Source organism: Dipodomys merriami, unplaced genomic scaffold (genome assembly GCF_024711535.1).
Source record: "Dipodomys merriami isolate MVZ:Mamm:240054 unplaced genomic scaffold, mDipMer1.0.p SCAF_19, whole genome shotgun sequence".
Classification (NCBI taxonomy): Eukaryota; Metazoa; Chordata; class Mammalia; order Rodentia; family Heteromyidae; genus Dipodomys; species Dipodomys merriami.
The window spans coordinates 3137099-3158083 of NW_027203270.1; the positions used below are offsets into that span (position 1 = coordinate 3137099).

Here is a 20985-nt window from a genome sequence, read left to right on the forward strand (position 1 = left end):
CTGTTACTGTCTAGGAAGCTTTAGTCAATCATCTGGGGGCTTCCTTCTTATACCTAAAGGGTGCAATGAAAGAAGGCAAAGGCCAGAGGACTCCTGTGTCTCTATCTCCAAAGATAATGCTTTTCAAACCACAATGGGCAGAGGTATCACCTGGGGATCTTATTAAAATGAAGAATTTGATTTATTAGACTGGAGGTGGGGCCTGGGATTCTGCAGGTCTAACAAGTTCCCAGGGGCTGTGCTGCTGGCTGAGGACCACACTTGGAGCAGAGAGGTTCTAAAAGCTGAATGGGGATAAGAATGAGAATAGGGATGACACCTGGAGTAGACCTTGATTTCCAGTTTGTGGCTTGGTCCTGACTGTATTTGTGTAGTTATAACTTCTTTCCATTCTAGTATCTGTCTTTTCTGGGAAACTTCAGTTCTTTTGAATCTTCATTGGGCCCACAGTAGAGTTCTGGAAGAGGGTACATTTCCAATTGATCATAGGATCTTTTGATAGATGGTTTTCTGGAATTCAGATACACTGTCTACCTCATTGACTCATCTTTCTGTAGCCAGATGATGACATTGTATGTCATGATATTCTTTAGTCTATGTTCCTGGACATAGACTCCTTGGTGAGTGGGAGGATGCACAAGTAAGTGTGGCTTTGTGGTTTCTGTTCCATGTTTGGCTGCCCAGCTTGTAGATCCAAGACTTTGATGGTCAGTTTGTTCAAGGGTGGTCTGACTGGGACATGGTTAAAATCCACACTTGGTGTAATCTCTTGAAAGACTGATTCATAACCCAGGTAGTTCTTTGTCGACAGAACGCAGAACGTTCATCTACAAGAAACTATGTTTACTGACTGGCATGTATTAGACACTAACTTACAGCTAAATAATGCTGGGAAGATGAAGATTAAAGACATGCCACTTACCCTTTTCTGATAGTCCTGTCACAAATGGAGTCCAGGGCTGGGATATAGCTCAGTAGAGTGATCTATATTTCCGTCAATTGCCAGCCTTGGAGGGGCAGGAGGAGATACAGTTGAGAGTGTTCTTTCCTCAGTTCTGTATAGTATTTGCTAGAAATTTCTTGATTTTAAACAATATGTATTAGTTTTACCTTCCAGCTTTCTCTCTTTAGGTCTATCCAATTTTTTTTCCAATCCTGGGGCACTGTCCCTGAGCTTTTTTTTTTTTTAAATGGTTATGGGGCTTGAACTGTGGGCCCGGGTGCTATCCTTCAGCTTTTCAGCTCAAGGTGAGCACACTACCACTTGAGCCTCAGTGCCACTTCCGGTTTTATGGTGGTTTATTGGAGATAAGTTTCACGGACTTTCTCGCCCAGGCTGGCTTTGAATCACAATCCTCAGCTCTCAGCCTCCTGAGTAGCTAGGATTACAGGCATGAGCCACAGTGCCACTTCTGGCTTTTTCTGTTTATGTGGTACTGGGAAATCAAACCCAGGGTTACATGCATGCTAGGCAAGCACTCTACCACTAAGCCATATTCTCAGCCCTATCCAATTTTTGTTTCATTTTTGCTTTTCCAATTGCAATAAAATAATGTAGCCCCAATCACATCATTTGCTAAAACATTCAGTAGTTATTCATTACCTATGCGGTGCATCTAAGACCCATAGAGTTATTTGTTTCATTTATTTGATGTTCTTCTTTTGGACTTCATCATTGTTATCAAATAATACCTTTGCATAGTTTAGAAATCAGAAGTTAGCAGCTTAGGCTAAGCGTAAGTTCACCCCATCAGTCCTTCTTATGGTTTATATGTTAGTGTCTAATATAATGTTTAATGTTCAAAATAATGTGCTGCTGTTTCTTCATGTTTCCCATCTTAGACATTGTTGATTTCTTCCTGAGGAAGATTATTTAATTTAACTTACAGTAAATACCTAACAAACACACTTCCTTCTCCCCTATCCCACACACATTTGCCACTACATCAATGTTCATGGTATCATGACTATGGAAGTGTAAGTTATGTCTGAGCCACAGTGTATACTGTGGTTTTTTTCATCATTCCATCCTTTGCCTCTAATTGCTTATGACTTTTTAATTTGCTTGGCTGTCTTTGTTGACAGAGTCCTTCATCTAACTGGTCCAGTCTAGACTCAGTCTCCTGTTAGGATGGTTCTGAGCAATACTTTTTATATGTTTTCCCTTTCCTGTGGGCCTCAATTGTTGTTCTTCTGTTCTCATTTTTGGTGGGCTGTATTTGCTAGGAGCTTCTAAATAAAGGAAACATGGAAAGTAAACACTACAAGATTTTCTATGTCTGAAAATCACTGTTCTCTCCCTTCATGTTTAATCAGCAGTGACTGCATTCTAGGCTAGAAGGTGTTTGCCTGTTTTGTCAGGATTACAAGTTTATTGCATTATTATATTTCAGTGTAGTTTTAGGAAAGCCTGCCATTTGGATCTTAATTGTATGTGAGCTATTTTTTCCCTTTATCTGAAAGATTGAAAAATCTTTTCTTATCATTAGTGCTCTGAAATTTCATCATGACAGGGACGTGACTTTTCTTCTTGTTTTATTTTCATTCATTTCTCTGAACAGTTCATACTCCCTTTTAGTCTAGGAACTTACGTCCTTAAATTCTGGGAACTGGTTTGTATTACTTTACAGTTAATTTCCTCCACATGATTTTTGTCTTTTCTTGCTCTGTAGCTCCACTTGCTATTTGGGACCTCCGAAAAAAATAAATTGATAACTAGTATAGAAGAATATGATGTGAAAAAAAGAATATGATGTGATATAAGGTATACATACTGGGACCTTTTCAGTTCTGTTTTTAATTAATAGAGTATCCCTACTCTTTTTTTTTTTCCAGCACCATATTCCATGTAGTACTTTGCATTGCTTAGAGAAAAATTCAGGGATCAGTATTGGAACAAAATGGATTATTGTGTGAGTTGTGGTGTTGTATATGTGTGTATATGGGTCAGCTGTTGCTCTGGGAGACCAGGTGTAAATACTTAGTTCAGAAAAATGCTGGCATAAATATCTAGTATATGTATGAGGCAAGCGGAAAAGGTCAGATAATGTGATGTCAGGAAAATGAACCCTTAGATATGTATTTTAATGTTTTTTTTTCCTTCATGCATGTGTTTCTAACGCATTTATAAGATTATCTCTTTGTTGCTTTGTATGTCCCTCCCCCACAGTATAACCCCTGCTTTCACTATATTTGATGTCAGTATAACTTGTGGAGGAGATGGGGAAAAACCAGTTGTTTAAGGATACAGGCGGACCTGTTGCAACAATGAGAAGTACAAGTTGTCATGTCCAAAATGAGCTTTACAACGTCAGTGTGTGGGGGGGGGAGAAGGGGGGGAAGGAGAAGGATTGGGATTGGGGGGGGAGGGGGGAGGCTGGGAAGGGATGTGAAGGGTAAACCAAAGGAGGAGGCTGCAATGCTTGGTAAGAAATGTACGCATTATCCTGCCCATGTAATTGTAACCCCTTTGTACAGTATGTTCACAAATAAAATAAAATTTAAAAAACAAAAGAAAAATGCTGGCATAGACTTCTTCCTTTACACTCCTGTTTAAAATAGAAAAGCACACCTGAAAATATGTCTGAAGAATGCTGACTAGGTGGGGGACTAGGAAGGGGAGGTAACTTTTCTACAAAGGAGAAATGTTTTTCCAAGATACTTCCTTCTTTAATGTTTTCACTCTCTGTGTAGGGAGTATGTGCTAGAGATCAAACCAAAGGTCTTGTTCCTGCTAAGCACATGCTCTGCCACTGAGCTATACTCCAGCCCAAGTTATTTTTTTTTTTTATAAAATTGAGTACATGGTTAACTTCAGCTTTCTGACTGACAGATGTCATGCTGCTAAACCCCTCAGTACTGAAATTTTGCCCAACTACTTGAACTTTCTTGATAGCTGTAAGAATGGGAAATACAGGGACACCAAGGTGATGTTCCTATGGAATGAGAAAAATGCAGACACTGTTTAGTCTGAAGTTAGACATAGACCTGAAATTTGAGAGCTGAGCAGCATGGGCTCCTGAGTGAGCATTTGCATTGAAATCCAGAGACCCTATCTTCTCCCTCTCTACCACATGTTAGTGCGTAGCATGGACAGGAACACAGTCTGTGTGGGCCTGTTTGACATCTGTGAAATACTATTTCCCTTCTACTTTTTGGCATTAATAGGAGGACTAGATGAGGTAACGTGTAGTTAAAATGCTTTAAAACTAAGTATCATGTGTTTTTTAAAAAAATTCTTAAACAAAATCAAATAAAAACAGGAAGTATGAACTCTAACTTAAAACAAATAGTTTTATGAATTCCATAAAAAGCTAGACTGTTTGGTTGAGATTTAAAAAGAACTCAGAATTTGGCTCCCATTTTCTGCTATTCATTTCCTTAATTGTTCAATTCTAGTACACACATGTGTATAACCCACACTCCTGTGGTAGAATTGGTATTCATATTCAGTCCTGCCTGTTTTAGTCTTAGAGAGGGCACCTCTTTCCAAACATACTTAGGTCAGCACCTTTTCTCCTCAGCCTCTTCTAGTAATGCATCTCATACATTGTAAGACAGATGTTCTTTTCACAGTCTGCATTGCTTCCTGAACCTACACAATATCCTTTGTAATTTTTTTTTTTTTTTTTACAAAAAATGCATTAAGGTTCACTCTGTAGTGGAATGTTCTGACATTTGACAAATGCAAAATGTCACCTATCTACTATGACAGTATCATACAGAGTATTTTTACTGCCCTAAAAATTCCTGCACGTCACCTCTTCATCTCTCTTCTCCTCCCAAACTCCTGGCAACCATGGATTGTTTTACTCTCTTTGTAACTTTGTCTTTTCCAGGATGTCATATAATTGGAATCATACAGTGTACTGTAGGCTTTTTATGTATGCAGGTTGCTAAGAAACACATGTTGGTTATCTGTAAATCATTTCAGTCAGAGCTTGAGCACATTATCATCAGGATTCCAATCTTCTCAAATATAATAGGAGAGGTTCCTCCCCTTTTTTCTGTTCTTTTTTCTATTATTACTATATTTAGTAAAGGCTCTGATATGCTTACATTTTTAAGTAAACTTTTTATTGAAGTGCTAGCCAAACTGGTCTTTCTTACTGTACCTGTCTTAGGGCTTTTTAATGCCTAATAAGATAATATATGCAAGCCATTTAGCACTGTGTCTTTGAACTAGGCTAATGGTATCTCCTCTGAGTATTTTTTAAATATTTTAAAATTTTTTGTGCTGGGCTGGGAAGGTGGCTCAGTGGTAGAGCGCTTGCCTTGCATGCTCAAGGCCCTGGGTTCGATTCCTCAGCACCACATAAGCAAAAAGAAAAAAGCCAGAAGTGGTGCTGTGGCTCAAGTGGTAGAGCACTAGCCTTGAGCTGAAGAGCTGAGGGACAGTGCCCAGGCCCAGAGTTCAGGCCCCACGACCGGACCCAAAAAAAAAAAAAAAAAAAAAAAAAAATTTTTTTTTGTGCTTCCATGTTGATCTTTAAAAATAATATTCTGGATCTTCTGAAGATGATTATGTTGTGTCTTGCTCTACAATTCCAGCTCAGATTTGCATTTGTGTGTATAATTGTCTTGGATCCCAGTAGTTCTTGGCTGATGAGAGAAGGTACATTAATATGTAATAATTTTCTTCCAAGCAAAGGCCAAAGATTGTCACTAGGCAGTGTATGAAGGATGTCTCCAGAGCTGAAATGAAGAACAGCAGGACAACTTTAAAGGATCTATTGAAAGGATAACAGATATGGGTTGGATACTTACCTGTGATAATACGTGTATCCATATGTAACCATTATATCTAAATTATTTTGTATTTTGTGGGGTTTTTTTTCACATGGCGCTTGAACTCAGGACCTGCTTACTATCCCTAAGTGTTTTTGCTGACAGCTAGCACACACCCTTTGAGCTATAGCTCCACTTCTGGCTATTTGTTGTTTAATTGGAGATAACAGTCTCATGGACTTCCCTTCCTGCCCTGACTTTGAACCATAATTCTAAGAGTTCATCCTCCTGCGTAACTAGGATTACAGGTGTGAGACATTGGTGCCCATGTAATCTTTTAAGCATTTTGTACTCATACTCTGTGAACATTAAATTATTGTTATTTATTTTTTAACTGATTGATTTCCATGTTAGGGTCAGGGCCTACCACTGAACTACTATGTAGTTTTTACTTTTAATATGAATATTTTAGCACTATATTAAACATAGAATCACATATTTGCATCTGCTTTATATTTAATTAAATAATTTAAATATAAAACACCAACACTGAGGGTTGTGAAAGAGTATGTTTTAGCTTTAACTGAACACAGCTTATAATTGGGAAGCTGTGGCTTAGAGCATGGCAAGTTTTCAGTAAATATTAGTAGTTGTTGTTATGGTTTTAAATACTGTGAGCTTTTAGTAATGCACTAGTCTGGTCTGGCCCTCTTCCCTTCCCCATATTTTGGCATGCATTCATTGCTGCAAGTCAGGCAAATTTCTGTTTCCCTTCCCTTTCCTCCTACACTCAAAGCAGCTCTTAGCTGTAGATATGTGACATATCCACATTGTCTTTTTTGTAGTATGGCCCCTGTCCTCTTGGGGTTTTATTTCATTTAATTTTACCTCCATGTTTGTTTCCCTTCAGTGAGCTCATTATCTCCATTCATATTTCTCTTTGTTTATTATATATTTTAATTAATACATAACATACTTGAGCCTGTGCATATGTGTTTGTCATTCTAAGAATTTTTACACATATATAAATTCTGTCAGCATTACCACAAACATAATACAGAACAATTTCTCCTGATACTATTCCTAAGTCCTAAGTCCTGGAAGCCAAGGATGACCAGTACTCCATCTCTATGAAGTTTTGACTTTTGGTGAGCGTCCTGTAATCATTTGGTGAATGTCCTATATGTCATTCATTCAAACATCTTTTAGTATTTCATTTTAATTTTTCTATGTATATTTTACTATGTGTCTTTACAGAGATTGTTTTTATTATTATTAGAAATGACAATGCATATTTTATGTATACATAAAATATTACAATCTACTTAGTATTTAACCTCTTCAAATGAGGTGCAGAACCTTACCAGCTTATGCCCCCTTCACGTTTGTAGAGGTCTTACCTGTTATACTTACGTGCATAAAAAAAACCAGATGTAAGTTTTGCTTTCCGTTGTCAAACATATAATAAAGAAGTCAATTGAAAAGTATAATTATTCAGGTATTCATCATTTTTTTATTTTGTCATTTCTGATGTTTTATTTCCTATTGATACAGATTCTTTTCTGTCTGAAAAATTTCTTCAGTGTTTGTTATGGCATCGATCTGTTGACAATATATTTTTTTTAGCATATTCTCATTCTGAAAAATATTTTGCTACTTATAGCTTCAGTATTAATTGCTCTTTCAGCATTTCAAAATGCCGTTACACTTTCTCCTGGGTTCTGATTTCTATTAAGAAGCCCACAGTCTTTGAGACCTTTGTCCTCTATGCAAATAATATGTCCTTTTCTTTGGTTATTTTCAATATTTTTTTCATCTTTAGTGTTTACAGTTGGGTTATGATATGATGAATTTCTTTGTGCTTATTTTGTTGGGAGTTTTCTGAGCTCCAATATGCAAGTTAATATTTTTAGCCTAATGTAGGAAATATTCATCTAATCTTCAAGGGTTTTTACTGCCTTACACTTTTTCTCTCCCTTATAGAGCTTTAATACATAAATATTTGACCTTTTCTCATTGTCTCATAGGACTTTGAGGCTCTATTCATTTTTATTTTCCTTGTCCCTTTTCTCTGTTTGTATTGGAGATGTATATATGGATATAACTATTCATAAAAGAATGTGTATTTTGTATGGTTACTTGAACTATACATGCTGTTTTATACTTGCCTGTGTGTGTTGCCTTTCACAACAAAAATTTAAGATTTTAGCATTAATTTTCACAATAGTATTATATTTAGATTGATGTTTAATGAGTTTATTGCTTACTGTGATTTGTAGTTTGTATTATTACACAGTGATTCAACCATTCCTTATTTCCTTTTTTTCTATTCATTTCTTCTTAGTCATTTGAAAATGCTTCTGTCTTTTTTCCCCCTCTGTCGGTTGTGAGGCCTGAACTGTGGGCCAGGGCACTGTCCCTGGGCTCTTCAGCTCAAGGTTAGTGCTCTACCACTTGAGCCACAGCGCCACTTCCGGCTTTTTCCATTACGTGGTGCCGAGGAATGGAACCCAGGGCCTCATGCATGCAAGGCAAGCACTCTACCACTGAGCCACCTTCACAGCCCCTTGAAAATGCTCCTTTAGTGCTTTTTTTTTTTTTTTTTTTTTTTTTTTTTTTTTTGTCAGTTGTGGGGCTTGAACTCTGGGCTCAAGGTGAGCAAGCGTTCTACCACTTGAACTACAGTGCCACTTTTGGTTTCCTGATGGTTTATTGGAGATAAGAGTCTCACTTACTTTCCTGCTGCGGCTGGCTTTGAACCTGGCTCCTCAGATCTTAGCCTCCTGAGTAGCTAAGATTACAGGAATGAGTCACCAGCGCCTGGCTGCTTCTTTAGTTCTTTAATTCAGAAACAATTCTTGAATGGCATACACATATACCTTGGGGTGATACTGTAATAGTATTTTCTCTGATATATTTTTATGACATGTATGTGTATGTCAGAAAAATACGGTATAAAGTATGTCATCAAATACATATATATACTTGATATATACATATATATAGAAAGATGTAGAATTGTTTTGTATCTATCTACACATGTGAACATCTAACAGTTTTGGCATGTTGTTATTTTATATTATTCTCTAGCTTTGAATATTTACCTGTGCTTTATGAAAATGGGAAGCCAGCAGCGAACTATAATCTCATTGCAGTCTGGGACAAATGCTTTTAGCCATTTCTCCCTCTTAAACTCAATGTGTTGCAGGTGTTATTCACTCACCTTTGGAGCTCTAATGGCTGACAAAAAGTGTACAAGTCATATTGCTCTATCTGACATAAAACAATATAGGAAGGTGATTTTGCTAGATTTTTTTAACTATGCATATTGATGGCAGCTCCAGGTGATTGCAAGTACATGAAGTTAAAGGTGGGCAGGTAGTTAGGGAGATGAGCAAGGCTTTGTTGCTATGAAGGACATCACAATCTCACTGTGTTGGAAATGTCTTGGGATATTGGGGTATTGCAAAGGAATAAGGACATGAATTCAAAAGGAACTCTGCAAGGCAAGATTTTACTTCTGGAGAAGAGCAGGCTGACAGAAAGCTAAGTAAACAAGTGTGCTGGGAGGGCAGTTCACCTAGATTTTATGCCTAGCATAATATTGCTCTTAATTGACCTAAACTTAGGTTTACAAACTGGTTCAATTGGCTACAGGATATTGCTTAATTTAAATATAACAGGAAAGCTGGGTGCTGGTGGCTCATGCTTGTAATCCTATCTACTCAGGAGGCTGAGATCTGAGTATTGAGGTTCAAAGCCAGCCCAGGCAGGAAAGTCTGTGAGACTCTTCTCTCCAATTAACCACCAGAAAACTGGAAGTGGTGCTGTGGCTCAAGTGGTAAAGTACCCACCTTGAGCTAAAGAGCTGAGAGACAGTGCCCAGGCCTGGAGCTCAAAGCCTACAACTTACAAAATACATACATACATACATACATACATACATACATACATACATACATACATACATACATACATACATAACATAAGTAAGTAAGTAAGGAAAAAGTTCATCCAAGCAATCAATCTAAACCAGAATACCTGGCTAACACTTGTCAGAAAAACAATTCTTACTCTCTGGCCATGCTTCCAGCCCCTAGAAAAGCAGTTATTATAGCAGGATGTGTGTGGCTGAAATAAAATAGCTTCTTATAAGATGGCAGCTACCCTTAAAACGGCAGTGCTTATTATGGTCAAGCAACTACTTTGTGTATGTGAGTGCATGTGGGGGTGAGGGGATGCGCATGTGTGCACCAATCCTAGGGCTTGAACTCATTCAGGGCCTGGGTGCTGTCCCTGAGGTTTTTTGTTGTTGTTTTGTTTTTTTACTAGTACTATACTACTTGAACCATAGCTCCACTTCCAGCTTTTCAGTGATTAAAGATAGGAAGGAGACTCATGGACTTTGCTGCCCAGCCTGGCTTAAACCTCAATCCTCATTACCAGCATGAGCCACTAGTCGCTGGCTCAAGCAACTACTTCAGCAGAAATATTCTAAGTCCTATAACTGCATCATGGAAAGATCCAACCAAAAAACAACTGGATGTTAGCATGAGAAGACTGTGGTCAGTGTTTGTCCACCATGGTCTCAGGGGCCACACACAAGGATGTGAGTGACTATCACCTTCTGATAGCTCTTAAGCAGTCTATGGTATTATTTAATTCTCTACTTCTATGACCTCATTCCCTGAATCGATGAGTCTTTGCAAATTATGTCTTTCTCTTACCTGTGAACATCCACCATATCCTGGCTAGATTTTTTATTTCCAGATGAGTTCACTGCATTGCTCAGGCTAACCTCTGAGTATCTGGAACTACAGCTTCTGGCTCAGAGTGGCGTTAGGTCCTTGAATCCTTAGCTCAGTCTTTGGCTTCACACTTTCATTCTGGTTTGGGGGTGGGTTTTTTGTTTGTTTTGTTTTTTCCTCTAGTATTTACTATTTCTCTGTTTGATGCCCTGTTTTCCTCCTTGGTGAACTTCTCTTGCCTACCATTTGAATGCTTACAGAATTGTTTCTTTATTCTGAAAACAAGACCTTTCATGATCACTCTTTACATTAATGTTGTGCAAAACTTGGGGTTTCTGTTCTTAAGAAGACTCAAATGTCTTACCACCTCAAAAGAAAAAAATTTATTATTTACTTGATACTGTTTCTCTTCTGTTCCTGGATCATTCATGACTCATCATTTTCCCTTTAGTATTTTGTTTTCTCTAAATCTTTTTCCTATGTTTCTGGGACTTGCTTATTTCCAAATCTCCTTCATAGGTTGCCACCTTCATGGTATGTTTGTTTTATTCAATGCTGTAGTCATAACTGTTCCTCCTTGTGGTCCTATTATCGCTGCACAGATGCACTTTCCCCTTGAATGTTATTTTTTGTTTTGCTTTCAAAAAGAAACCACACAGTTTTTCAAGGCTTCTCCTTTCCTTCAAGGAATTCTGTTTCCCAGGACCAGAGGGGATAGGCAGAGAAAATGTTCTTTTGAATGTTCCTTGGGTGTTTCTTTATTTCATGCTTTTATTAATTATATCTGTTGTCTTAATTTTATTAATTAATTTTATTAATTACATTTGTCCATGTCTTCCCACTTGAGAAGATTGGAAAGGTTCTGTCTCAGGCTAGGTCTCTGTTACACCTATCAGGCCCGCTGAGATGCCTTAGTTTGTGGTTGAGAGGAAGTAGAAAAGGAGCCTGAGCTTTCTTCCTTGTTTGGCTCTCCTGGCTATGTTTAAGTTGTGAGCAGATATGGAAAGAGGGGACTTCCTCCTATGTAAGGAGTATTTCTCATGGGCTCCAAACTGTAGTGATCCCAAGCTCTCCCTGGGGTGGAGTTCCAGCGGAACTACCTGGCCATAGGTGATTTATTACTATCTCTTTACTAAGACACAAGATGATTTTTCTTCTGTCCCTGTTTTGACATCTCTCAATTTTAGAGGTCGCCCTTTTCCTTCCCTATTTTGAGTCTCCACTGATGATTTCAATTATGGATTTGTTGTAGGAAATATAGGAAGTTAAATTTGTTCAAGAAAAAATTCTTTATACCAGTGTTCATTGAAAATCACCCCCAGCTTCAGCCATGGAGACTCGGCACCCACAGTGTCTAGGGCCTTATACTCACTGCCCACTGCTGGTGTCGAACCATGAAACCCAGGCCCCAACAGGCATGGGGAAAAAAAGTTCTTTGTTCATTTAAAAAATATTTGTCTTCAAACATTATGAGCAATATTAGAGAAAGAATAATCCCTAATGACTTTATAAACTTGAGAATAGTATGGAGGCACCAAATTCATCTGAAAATAGGTAGCACATGCTTTGCTTTTATGTTTAATTTATTGAGGCTGTACCTGAGAGTGAAAAAAGATTATGAAGTATAATTGAAGTTAGATATTTATTCATATAATTCTTATAGCTCTTTTTTATTTTCTGTGCTAGTACTGGGGCTTGAACTCAGGCCTGAGCACTGTCCCTTAGCTTTTCACTCAGAGCTGGCACTCTTAACCACTTTAACAAAGCTCCACTTCTGAGTTTGTTGTTTAATTGGAGATAAGATTCTCCTGAACTTCCCTGCCCTTGCTGGCTTTGAACCAAAGAACCTCACATCTGAGCCTTCTGAGAAGCTTACAGGCATGAATACGTTCTTACTCCTTTTGATTGTGGATTTTGTGTTATCTTTACATTGTCTGTTTTTCCATTTCTTTATCTTTACCATGATATCCTATGCTAGAATAGCATTTGAGGTCTCAAATCAACACATGATAGAAATGAAAGTTACTTCTTAGTCCCAAATGTAAATACCAGGAAGCCAGATATCAGTTTCCTTTTGGAGGCTCAACTGTCAGGTATTTGAAAGGATCAGCTGGTTGTTTTTGAAACTTATACTCTGAAACCTGCATTTAATTTTCTCTTAATAGATTGTGGTTAGGGGAATTCTCACCTTAGTAGCTGTGGTCTGTAGGATGGGAATTCCCCTAGGGTCCTTGGCTTGGGAATTCTTCTGAGATCATTGTAACTGACAAGTAGAATAAATTCTAGCCATCCAACCAGCAGTGACAGTATAATCCTTTAAAAAAAATAATTTGGCAGTTTGTTTTAAAGTCCATAAAGCAGTTATAATCACACTTCATTAACTTAAAAAATTATAGAAAAGAATGAAAATGATAATAGAGGAAAGAATTCATTTAGAAATAAAGTACCCTATGTATTCAACAATGGGCTATTAGCTAATGGATGATTGTTTAATGGAATGAATATTTGTTAACCTTTAGAAATTATAATTATGGGGGTATAGTTATATAAAAGTTGCATGAAAGAATACAGATCATACTGTGTTGCAGAAGGTTTAATACTGGAGTTATATGAAAGAATATATGTTGATGCAGTTCTTAGAATTGTCTTAGTTCATTTGGCTACTGCTATAACAGTACTAGGGTCTGAGTAATTTATAAAGGAAATGCTTTTTTTGTGGTTTTGAAGAGTGGAATGTCCAAGACCTGGTAAAGGCCTTTTTTGCTGTGTCATAACATGGCAGAGTGTATCACATGGTAATATAGAGCACATGTGCAAACTTCCTTTTATAAAGTCACTGATCTCATAAGGGGCCCCACTCTTATGACATCATTTAACCTTAACTACTCCCAAGGTCCCACCTCCAACTACTATCAATGTATGTGTTTGGGAATTAAGTTTCTAACACATGAACTCCTAGGGGACACATTCAAACAATAACATTCTGTTCTCCAAATTAATGTCTTTTATTACATGCAAAATAAATTCATTCTATCCCAATAGCCCCTAAATTTTAGCATCAAGCTAAACTTCCAGAGTCTTACCTGAGTAGAGGGAGATGCAGCAGGCACAGTTCATCAAAAGGCAGAGTCTTTGCAGTTGTAAGCCTATTACATATTAAACACGTTCTTCTACTCTGAAATACAATGGTGAGACAGGCAGAGGATAGACATTCATATTCCAGAAGGGATCAGTAGTCAAGAAGAGAGGGTTTACTGACCTCAAATAAATTGAAACAGAGAAAATAACATTACATCTTAAATCTGGACAACAGTTTTCTTTGATTCCAAATACCATATCCTGATCCCTCTAGGATAGAAGCGTCATCTTCTTAGCTTGTGTGCCTCTAACCCACCCATGGCTTTGTTGGGCTCAAACCAGGCAGCAGGCCTTCTAGATTGGTCTTGCACATTGTACAGCACCTCCAGTTTGAGGTCTCAAGGAGGTCTTACTTTCATAGGCATAGCTCCAATTCTGAGGCTCTCTATGCTGAGTATCAGCTAGTCTGCAACATCTTTTAAAGTCTTGGTGGAGGTAGCATGCCCCATAGGTTTTGCAGCCCTGCAGACACCTTGTGGACACTGCCAGGGCATACTGCTTGTAAATACAAGAGTGATGGGACCAGTTATATCTCAGTGTGCTTGAGCCATGGCTGAGGTGGTAGATGAACAGTGTAGGAATGCAAGGAGCCTGGGTAGCAGCCACACACCTGCACATCCTAACCTCTAGGCCAGTGAGCAGCTTAAAGATTTTTGAAACTGCTGTTCTCCCATCTTGATGACTAGCATGTGGTTCCCTTCAAAGCCTATGAATCTCGACCCTCTTCTCCCCAATACATTTTCTTATTCTTTGGGTGACCAGGTTGAAATTTTTCCAAATAGTTTTGCTTTGCTTTTAATTATAATCTTAAATCCTGTCTTTATTATCTCTTCTTACTCTATGTGGTGGAAACTAAGCCATGCAGCAGCCTGAATGCATGGATACTTAGCTAATGTCTTCAGCCAGATAATCCTAGGCCCTCTTTCTTTAGCCCTGCATACCATAAAACCTCAGGCAGGATGAAATACCATTTGTCTATGTTACAGCTTAACAAGGATGGTCTTGACTTCACTCTGTAGCACAGCCTTTCTCAGTGCTATCTGACATCTAAAAATGGTCTTTAGTGTCTCCAGCTCAACCAATCACAACCATATGAATAATCACTGAGAAAACTCACTCTACAGCTCTTTTCTTCTGCTCTCTCCCTCAGAGTTGCTCTCCATGTTATATTTACAGTTTAGACTCTTTCTAGTGTCTTCTCTGTCCTAGTTCTTCCCATTGCTCACTTTCAGAGCTCCTCCCACATTTACAGGTATTTATAAACTGTTACTAAACAATTTTTAACTTAAAATTCAGTGTTGTTTAAAAAACATGACCACTTGTTGTGTACATCTGTGATCCTAAGCTGCTCAGGGGACTGAGATCTGAAGATTGTGGTTTTAAGCCAACCCAAGCAGAAAACTTCACCAGACTCCATTTCCAAAAAACCAGCAAAAAAACTATTTGAGGTGTGGCTCAAATAGCCAAACATATATGAGGCCCCTGAGTTCAAACCTTAGTACCAGAAAAAAAAAAACCTATTATGAAATCTTGAGTGCAGCAGTTATGTGATAACAGTGTACACATTAACCATACAAAGCATGACAGTGCAGAATGTCTTGTTAGAGCATGAACCATGAGAAATATTTTGTGGTTTAGATTTTTTTTTTGGCGGGGGGGTGGGGTGGGGGGTGGGGTGGGGTAGGGGGAATGGGGGAGGGATGGTGGTGGTGGTATTTGTGGGGGTTTGTTGTTGTTTTGGATTGTTTGTTTTAGATTTATTTTTCCCCCAGAGACAGGTTCTCTCAACATAGACCTTGAACTTATAATCCTCCTACCTTAGCCTTTCAGGTGCTGAGATTATAGGCATGTGTCATAAGTATATTTATGCTTATAAACTGAACATTCTAGCCAGGTATTGGTGGCTCATGCTTGTAATCCTGGCCACTCAGGTGGTTGAGATCTGAGGATCACAGTTCAAAGCCAGCCCAGGCTGGAAAGATTTTTATCTTCAATGAACCATCAGAAAACCAGAAGTGGACCTGTGACTCAAAGTGGTAGAGCACTAGCCTTGAGCACAAAAGCTCAAGAACAATGTTCAGGCCCTGAGTTCAAGCCCCGTGACCAACAACAAAACAAACATTCTCTGTTGACTACATAAAAACGGAAACAATATCCAAGTCCTCTCGTCACCTTGTAGGAAGAACACTGTGCCCAAAGCATCAGAATTTCACAGTGCCTTTTTAAGTCTTGGGGCTATCCTTAAATGAAGAGAAAAGCAATGTGGCAGGAGAACATGAAAAAACAGACCACTGCTATTTTATTGGTCTGGAAATAACTAAGGTCAAAGTTGAAAGCAGACAAATTTTCAGTTCTGTATAAAAATCTTTGTGATAATTAGAGTCACCCTGTAGCTCAGCCATGGAACTGATTTTCTCCCCAGACTTCCATGTTAGCAGTCATTGGAGTATTAAGGGAAAGATTAGCTGTCCCCTGCTGAGGATTTCACAAAAGGGCTACAAAGTCCTGGTGTGACTTCTTACATACAGGTCTAAAATTTTGTTATTCTAAAGCATTTCTTCCTTCCTCCTTTTTTCTTTATTGGAAAATCTTAAAACATCATAATAATGTAAACTGATTTTTTCTGATTTACATTTGCAATTTGGCATAATCTAAAACAAAATGCACAGATGTATAGTATTCAGTTCTACATGCTTTTGACAGCCATATACATTTGCACAACCATTTAGAGAATTTCTACCTCCCTGGTGAGTTCCCAATTGTCCATTTCTAGTCACTCCTCACCACCCCAGAGGTAACCACTGTTGAATTTCATCCTGTAAGCAAGATCTGTCCTTACATTTCATGTCAGTGATATCATTAAGTATGTTGATTTTCTTATCCACCAATCTTTTTGAGATTCATGCAATTACATTCATATTATAAATAGCTTGGTTTTTGTTTTGTTTTACATTTTTATATGCTGTATATATATATATGTATTTGTATATTGTGTGTATATATATTGAAGTCAGGGTCTGGGCACTGTACTTGATTTCTGCTCAGTTAGCGTTCTATCACTTTGAGCCACAGCACCACTTCCAGTTTTCTGATGGTTAATTGAAGATAAGAGTCTCACAAACTTTTCCCTTCTGGCTGGCTTTGAACTGCAATACTCAGATCTCAGCCTCCTGAGTAACTAGAATTACAAGTGTGAGCCATAGCACCTGACTATTTATTTATTTTTTGTTCTGGTACTGGGCTTGAACTCAGGGTTTGGGTGCTGTCTCTTGAATGCTGCTCAAGGCTGGGGCTCTACCACTTGAACCACAGCTCCACTTTTGGCCTTTTGGTTGCTAATTGGGGATAAGAGTCACAGACTTTCCTGCTCTGGCAGGCTTCAAACTGCAGTCCTCAGATCTCTCCTGAGTAGCTAGGATTATAGGCATGAATCACCAGCAACCAGCTTGTTTTATTTTTAATTTTTTGGTAACGGTGAGGATCCAACCTATGGCTTGGAGCATGTTAGGCAAATGCTCTGCACTTAAGCTACCTTCCAGTTCAGTAACTCTTCTTTCAGCCTCCTACAAGAAGGTTTGTAGATGAGGTTGCAAGAGACTAGAAGAATGTCATACTACTCTTGCAGGGGTGGGGAACGTCCAGCCTCTATTTTATCAGTTGCCCATAGCCCCTCAGCCTGTGTTGATAATTTTGTATGGCCCATGAAATGAGATTATAAATATCCAAGTGTCCGGTCCTTGTTTCCTCTACCGTGCCTTTCACATACTATTCTCACTGTTAGACTGCCCTTTTTTCCTACCTTGCACCACATAGCCTTTTTTTTTTTTTTTTTTAATTTTTTTTTATTGTAAAGATTCTATACAGAGGGTTACAGTTACATGAGTGAGGTAATGAGTACACTTCCTCTTGAACATTGTTACCCCCTCCATACCACATAGCCTTTTAAACTCAACCCAGAGATCATTCTGGAGAATTTCTTTGGCTTCCTCATTTGCTTTACTTAATACTGAAAGAAAAATGGTAACTGTCATTGGATAATGCATTTCTAAAGCAGTCACTAGAAATAGGAGAGGGAGAATAGAGAATCAAAACTTAAGAAATAATGTGTGCTCAATGTAAAAAATTTAAGCAATATAGAAAAATATAAGGAAGAACACAATCACAGAGGATCCTACCACCTAGGAATAATCATTAACATTAGATTACCACCATCTGCATAAATCCCTCTGGGTATGTAAATGTAAAAGGATAGATAGAAATAATTTCACATAATTAGGATCATAATATATATGCCATTCTAAATGTTGCCATTTAAAATAAATTTAAATGTGCTTAATTTCACTTTTAATGCATTAGCATAAAAAAGATGAACTTTACAGAAAGGATCATTACAAGAAGCAGTAATTACTAAAAGATAGGAATTACTGAAAGTTCATACACAAAAAAGATATAAACCATTGACGTTTTGGTAATACCAAAAACTGTAAGTTTCCGTATGTTTAAATTTTCAGCAGCTTGCTATGACCTGCTGTACAAAATGAAGAAATTGTGTTTTCAACTTTTCCCATTCTTCCTTTCCCCACTGCTCCCTAATTGCAGTTATGTTGTTACATGTTGTTTGGGACATTTTTACATATTTCTGTTATCTATATATTTGCTTATTCTCAGATCAGTATTTCGACGGATTCAGTTCTAGCCACCAACTCTTATGTTACAGTCTGTAGATTCTTCACTAAGGTTTGTTTTTTTGTGGTACTGGGGTTTGAAATCAGGACCTTGCATTTGTTTTGCAGAAGCTCTACCACTTGAACCACACCTTTTTTTTTTCTTTTTTCTTTATGCCAGTCTGGGGCTTGAACTTACAAAGCTTGAGAGCTGTCCCTGAGCTGTTTTGCTCAAGTTAGCATTCTATTGCTTGAGCCTCAGCTCCACTTTCAGCTTTTTGGTACTTAATTGGACATAATTCTCACAAACTTTCTAGGCTGGCCTGGCTTTGAACCTTGATCCTCAGTTCTCAGCCTCCTCAGCCTTCTGAGAATTGCAGGCATGATCTGCACCCTTTTACTTTAATTTTCTACTAGGGTCTCACTTTTTGCTTGAAAAAAACAAACCAATATTCTGACTGTAGAACCACAATCCTATTCATGCTTCCCTCATACCTCCAAATGACAGATGTGCACCAATATATTTGGCTTTTTTTGTTAAAATGAGGCCTTGAGCTCATGTGATTCTTCTAGTCTCAGCCTCTGGAATGGCCAAGATAACAGGTATGAGCCACCAGAATTTTTAATTTTCATTCAGCTCTTTATTGGCTAGTTTTATCATCGGATAATGTTCTCAAGAAGGGCTGAGACTATTCCTGAAGTCTTCTGTGCTGTGTCACCTGTATACTTGAGAGAGAACTTGGATGGGCACAAACTTGTGGGCCCATGACTTATTTTCCCCAAACTTGCTTTTCTTTCTGTTGCCTAAAATGGTTTTCTGCCAGTTTTATTACCTTACTTTTTTTTTTTTTTTCAATTTGGTGCTAGTACTGGGGCTTGAACTCAGGGTCTCTTGCTTGGCTTTTGTGCTCAAGGCTGGAGCTCTACCACTTGAACCACAGCTCTATTTTTGGCCTTTGGCTTTTAACCTCCATTCTTAGATCTCAGTTTCCTGAATAACTTGGATTTCAGGCAGGAGCCACTAGCCCAAGCTTGTTTTTGCCTTTTTAAGTCAATTTCACTTCTTAAAGCAAGTATCTGAGTGCTATACCTTTTCATTGGCTACACTTGGGAGACCATTACTACCCAGAATTACCACAGCTGTGGGGATGTGATGCTGGATATTGGGGAGTGTTAATCCTGCATCTCTGTTCTTCCTTCTAGAGATCATTGATGACCTTGCCAATCTTGTGGAGAACACAGATGAGAAACTTCGCACCGAAACCAGACGTGTGAACCTGGTGGAGAGAAAGTCAACATCCTGTGGTAAGAGATCTTGCTTTCAATTTACTCAGCTGTGAGATTCCCATGTTTGTCTACTTTCTTTCTTCTAATACAGGCAGTATCACTTAGTAAAGTATTGAAATTGCTAAAAGATGTTTTTTTCTTTTTTAATGACATGAATTTTTCAGGGTTCAGAGGGAATATCATTCATTGTTTTAATTTAAAATCAGAAAGTTTGTTAAGTATATAGAGATAAATGGTTTGGAAGTTGGGCAGTATTAGGGAGTTTAGTGGCCATTGATATCTTGTGAATTTGTTCAAGGTGAGCTTGTCTGTTTTTGTGCCTTTTCTAGCCAGAATCTTTATTAGTACACCTGCAATAGAGCAGGTTAGAATTGCTCAGCTTTGGAAGTCTGACCAAGCTAAAATGCTATGTTTTGTCACGTTATCCATCAAGTCACTTACATCATCTATTTGAAGTAGGGGTTTGTGTATCAAGAGAAGGATCACTGGGAGTACCTGCAGTACTGTTTCTTGGTCCCTGGGATAGGGGGTTCTCATTGAAGCAGTCTAGGAGGAGTGCAAAAGTGCTCCTTATTTTTTAAGAATGCCTGGAAGCTCCATGCATCCACCTGTTCTTCTGTCATCCTGATTCTGGTTTTATGAGGTTTCAGTTTATATGGCCTGTGTATAAAGGTGAGTGGTGACACAGAGTGGTGACGTTGAGAGCAGCCACCATGATTACTTACTGCTTCAGCTCATAAAGGTGCACTAACCTTATAAAGTTAGTATGTTTATTAACAATAGAGGAACAATAGTAGTTAGAAAGAAGTATAGTTATCTGAGTTTTGACTCATAGCCTTCTCAATATGAAAAGCATAATGAATGCCCCTGAGGGATCCAGCTATAGAAGGATCCCCTAGATGTGCAGCTGGAGAAGTGTTACTGTCCTCACCTTTGTTTTCTAATGGAGAGTCTATAACCAGCTGAAAGAGAGTAAGGCCCATATGTCTTTTGACCCCACAGGAAGTAGAGCCCTCTGGGGGGATTTCAATTCCATTGTCACCATTGGTGACATAGCATAGCAGTTCTTGCCAGTCAGATGCCAACCCAGCCTGTGCTTCTGCTCCTCTAGATGCCTGCTTTCTGCTCTCTTTCAAAGGCAAAGCCCTCATGGGTTTGCTTTACTGATCTCCTGTGATTTTTTTGTCCACTTGGACTTTGTCCTTCTTAAGCCATCCAGAAGCTTTGAGGTTGCAAGATAGGGGTTTACTTTCCATCTCCACCCCATATTAAATTTGATTTTATATAAACTTCATCGTAAAAGAGCATACAGCTTAGCTGTCAGAATTCAGCCACATAGAATAAGTATCCAGCACTGGCCATCTTCCTGGTTTACCATAATCACATGCTGACAGAGATGCTAACTATAGCATGAAGGCTGA

General features: G+C 38.4%; 1 protein-coding gene and 1 non-coding gene across 4 annotated transcripts in view; both read left to right on the forward strand.

The window, feature by feature from the left end:
- Positions 1 to 20985, forward strand: part of Stx8 (syntaxin 8) — a 244234-nt gene that overhangs the window by 125646 nt on the left and 97603 nt on the right. For all 3 annotated transcript variants that reach the window (XM_070026977.1, XM_070026976.1, XM_070026978.1), the window contains one exon: positions 19481 to 19582. In XM_070026977.1, coding sequence (XP_069883078.1) covers positions 19481 to 19582 — 102 coding nt within the window. The remainder of the gene's footprint in view (positions 1 to 19480; positions 19583 to 20985) is intronic.
- On the forward strand, positions 11776 to 11892 carry LOC138831203 (small nucleolar RNA ACA64). Its single transcript, XR_011373152.1, has one exon. It is a non-coding gene; the product is annotated as a small nucleolar RNA ACA64 (small nucleolar RNA).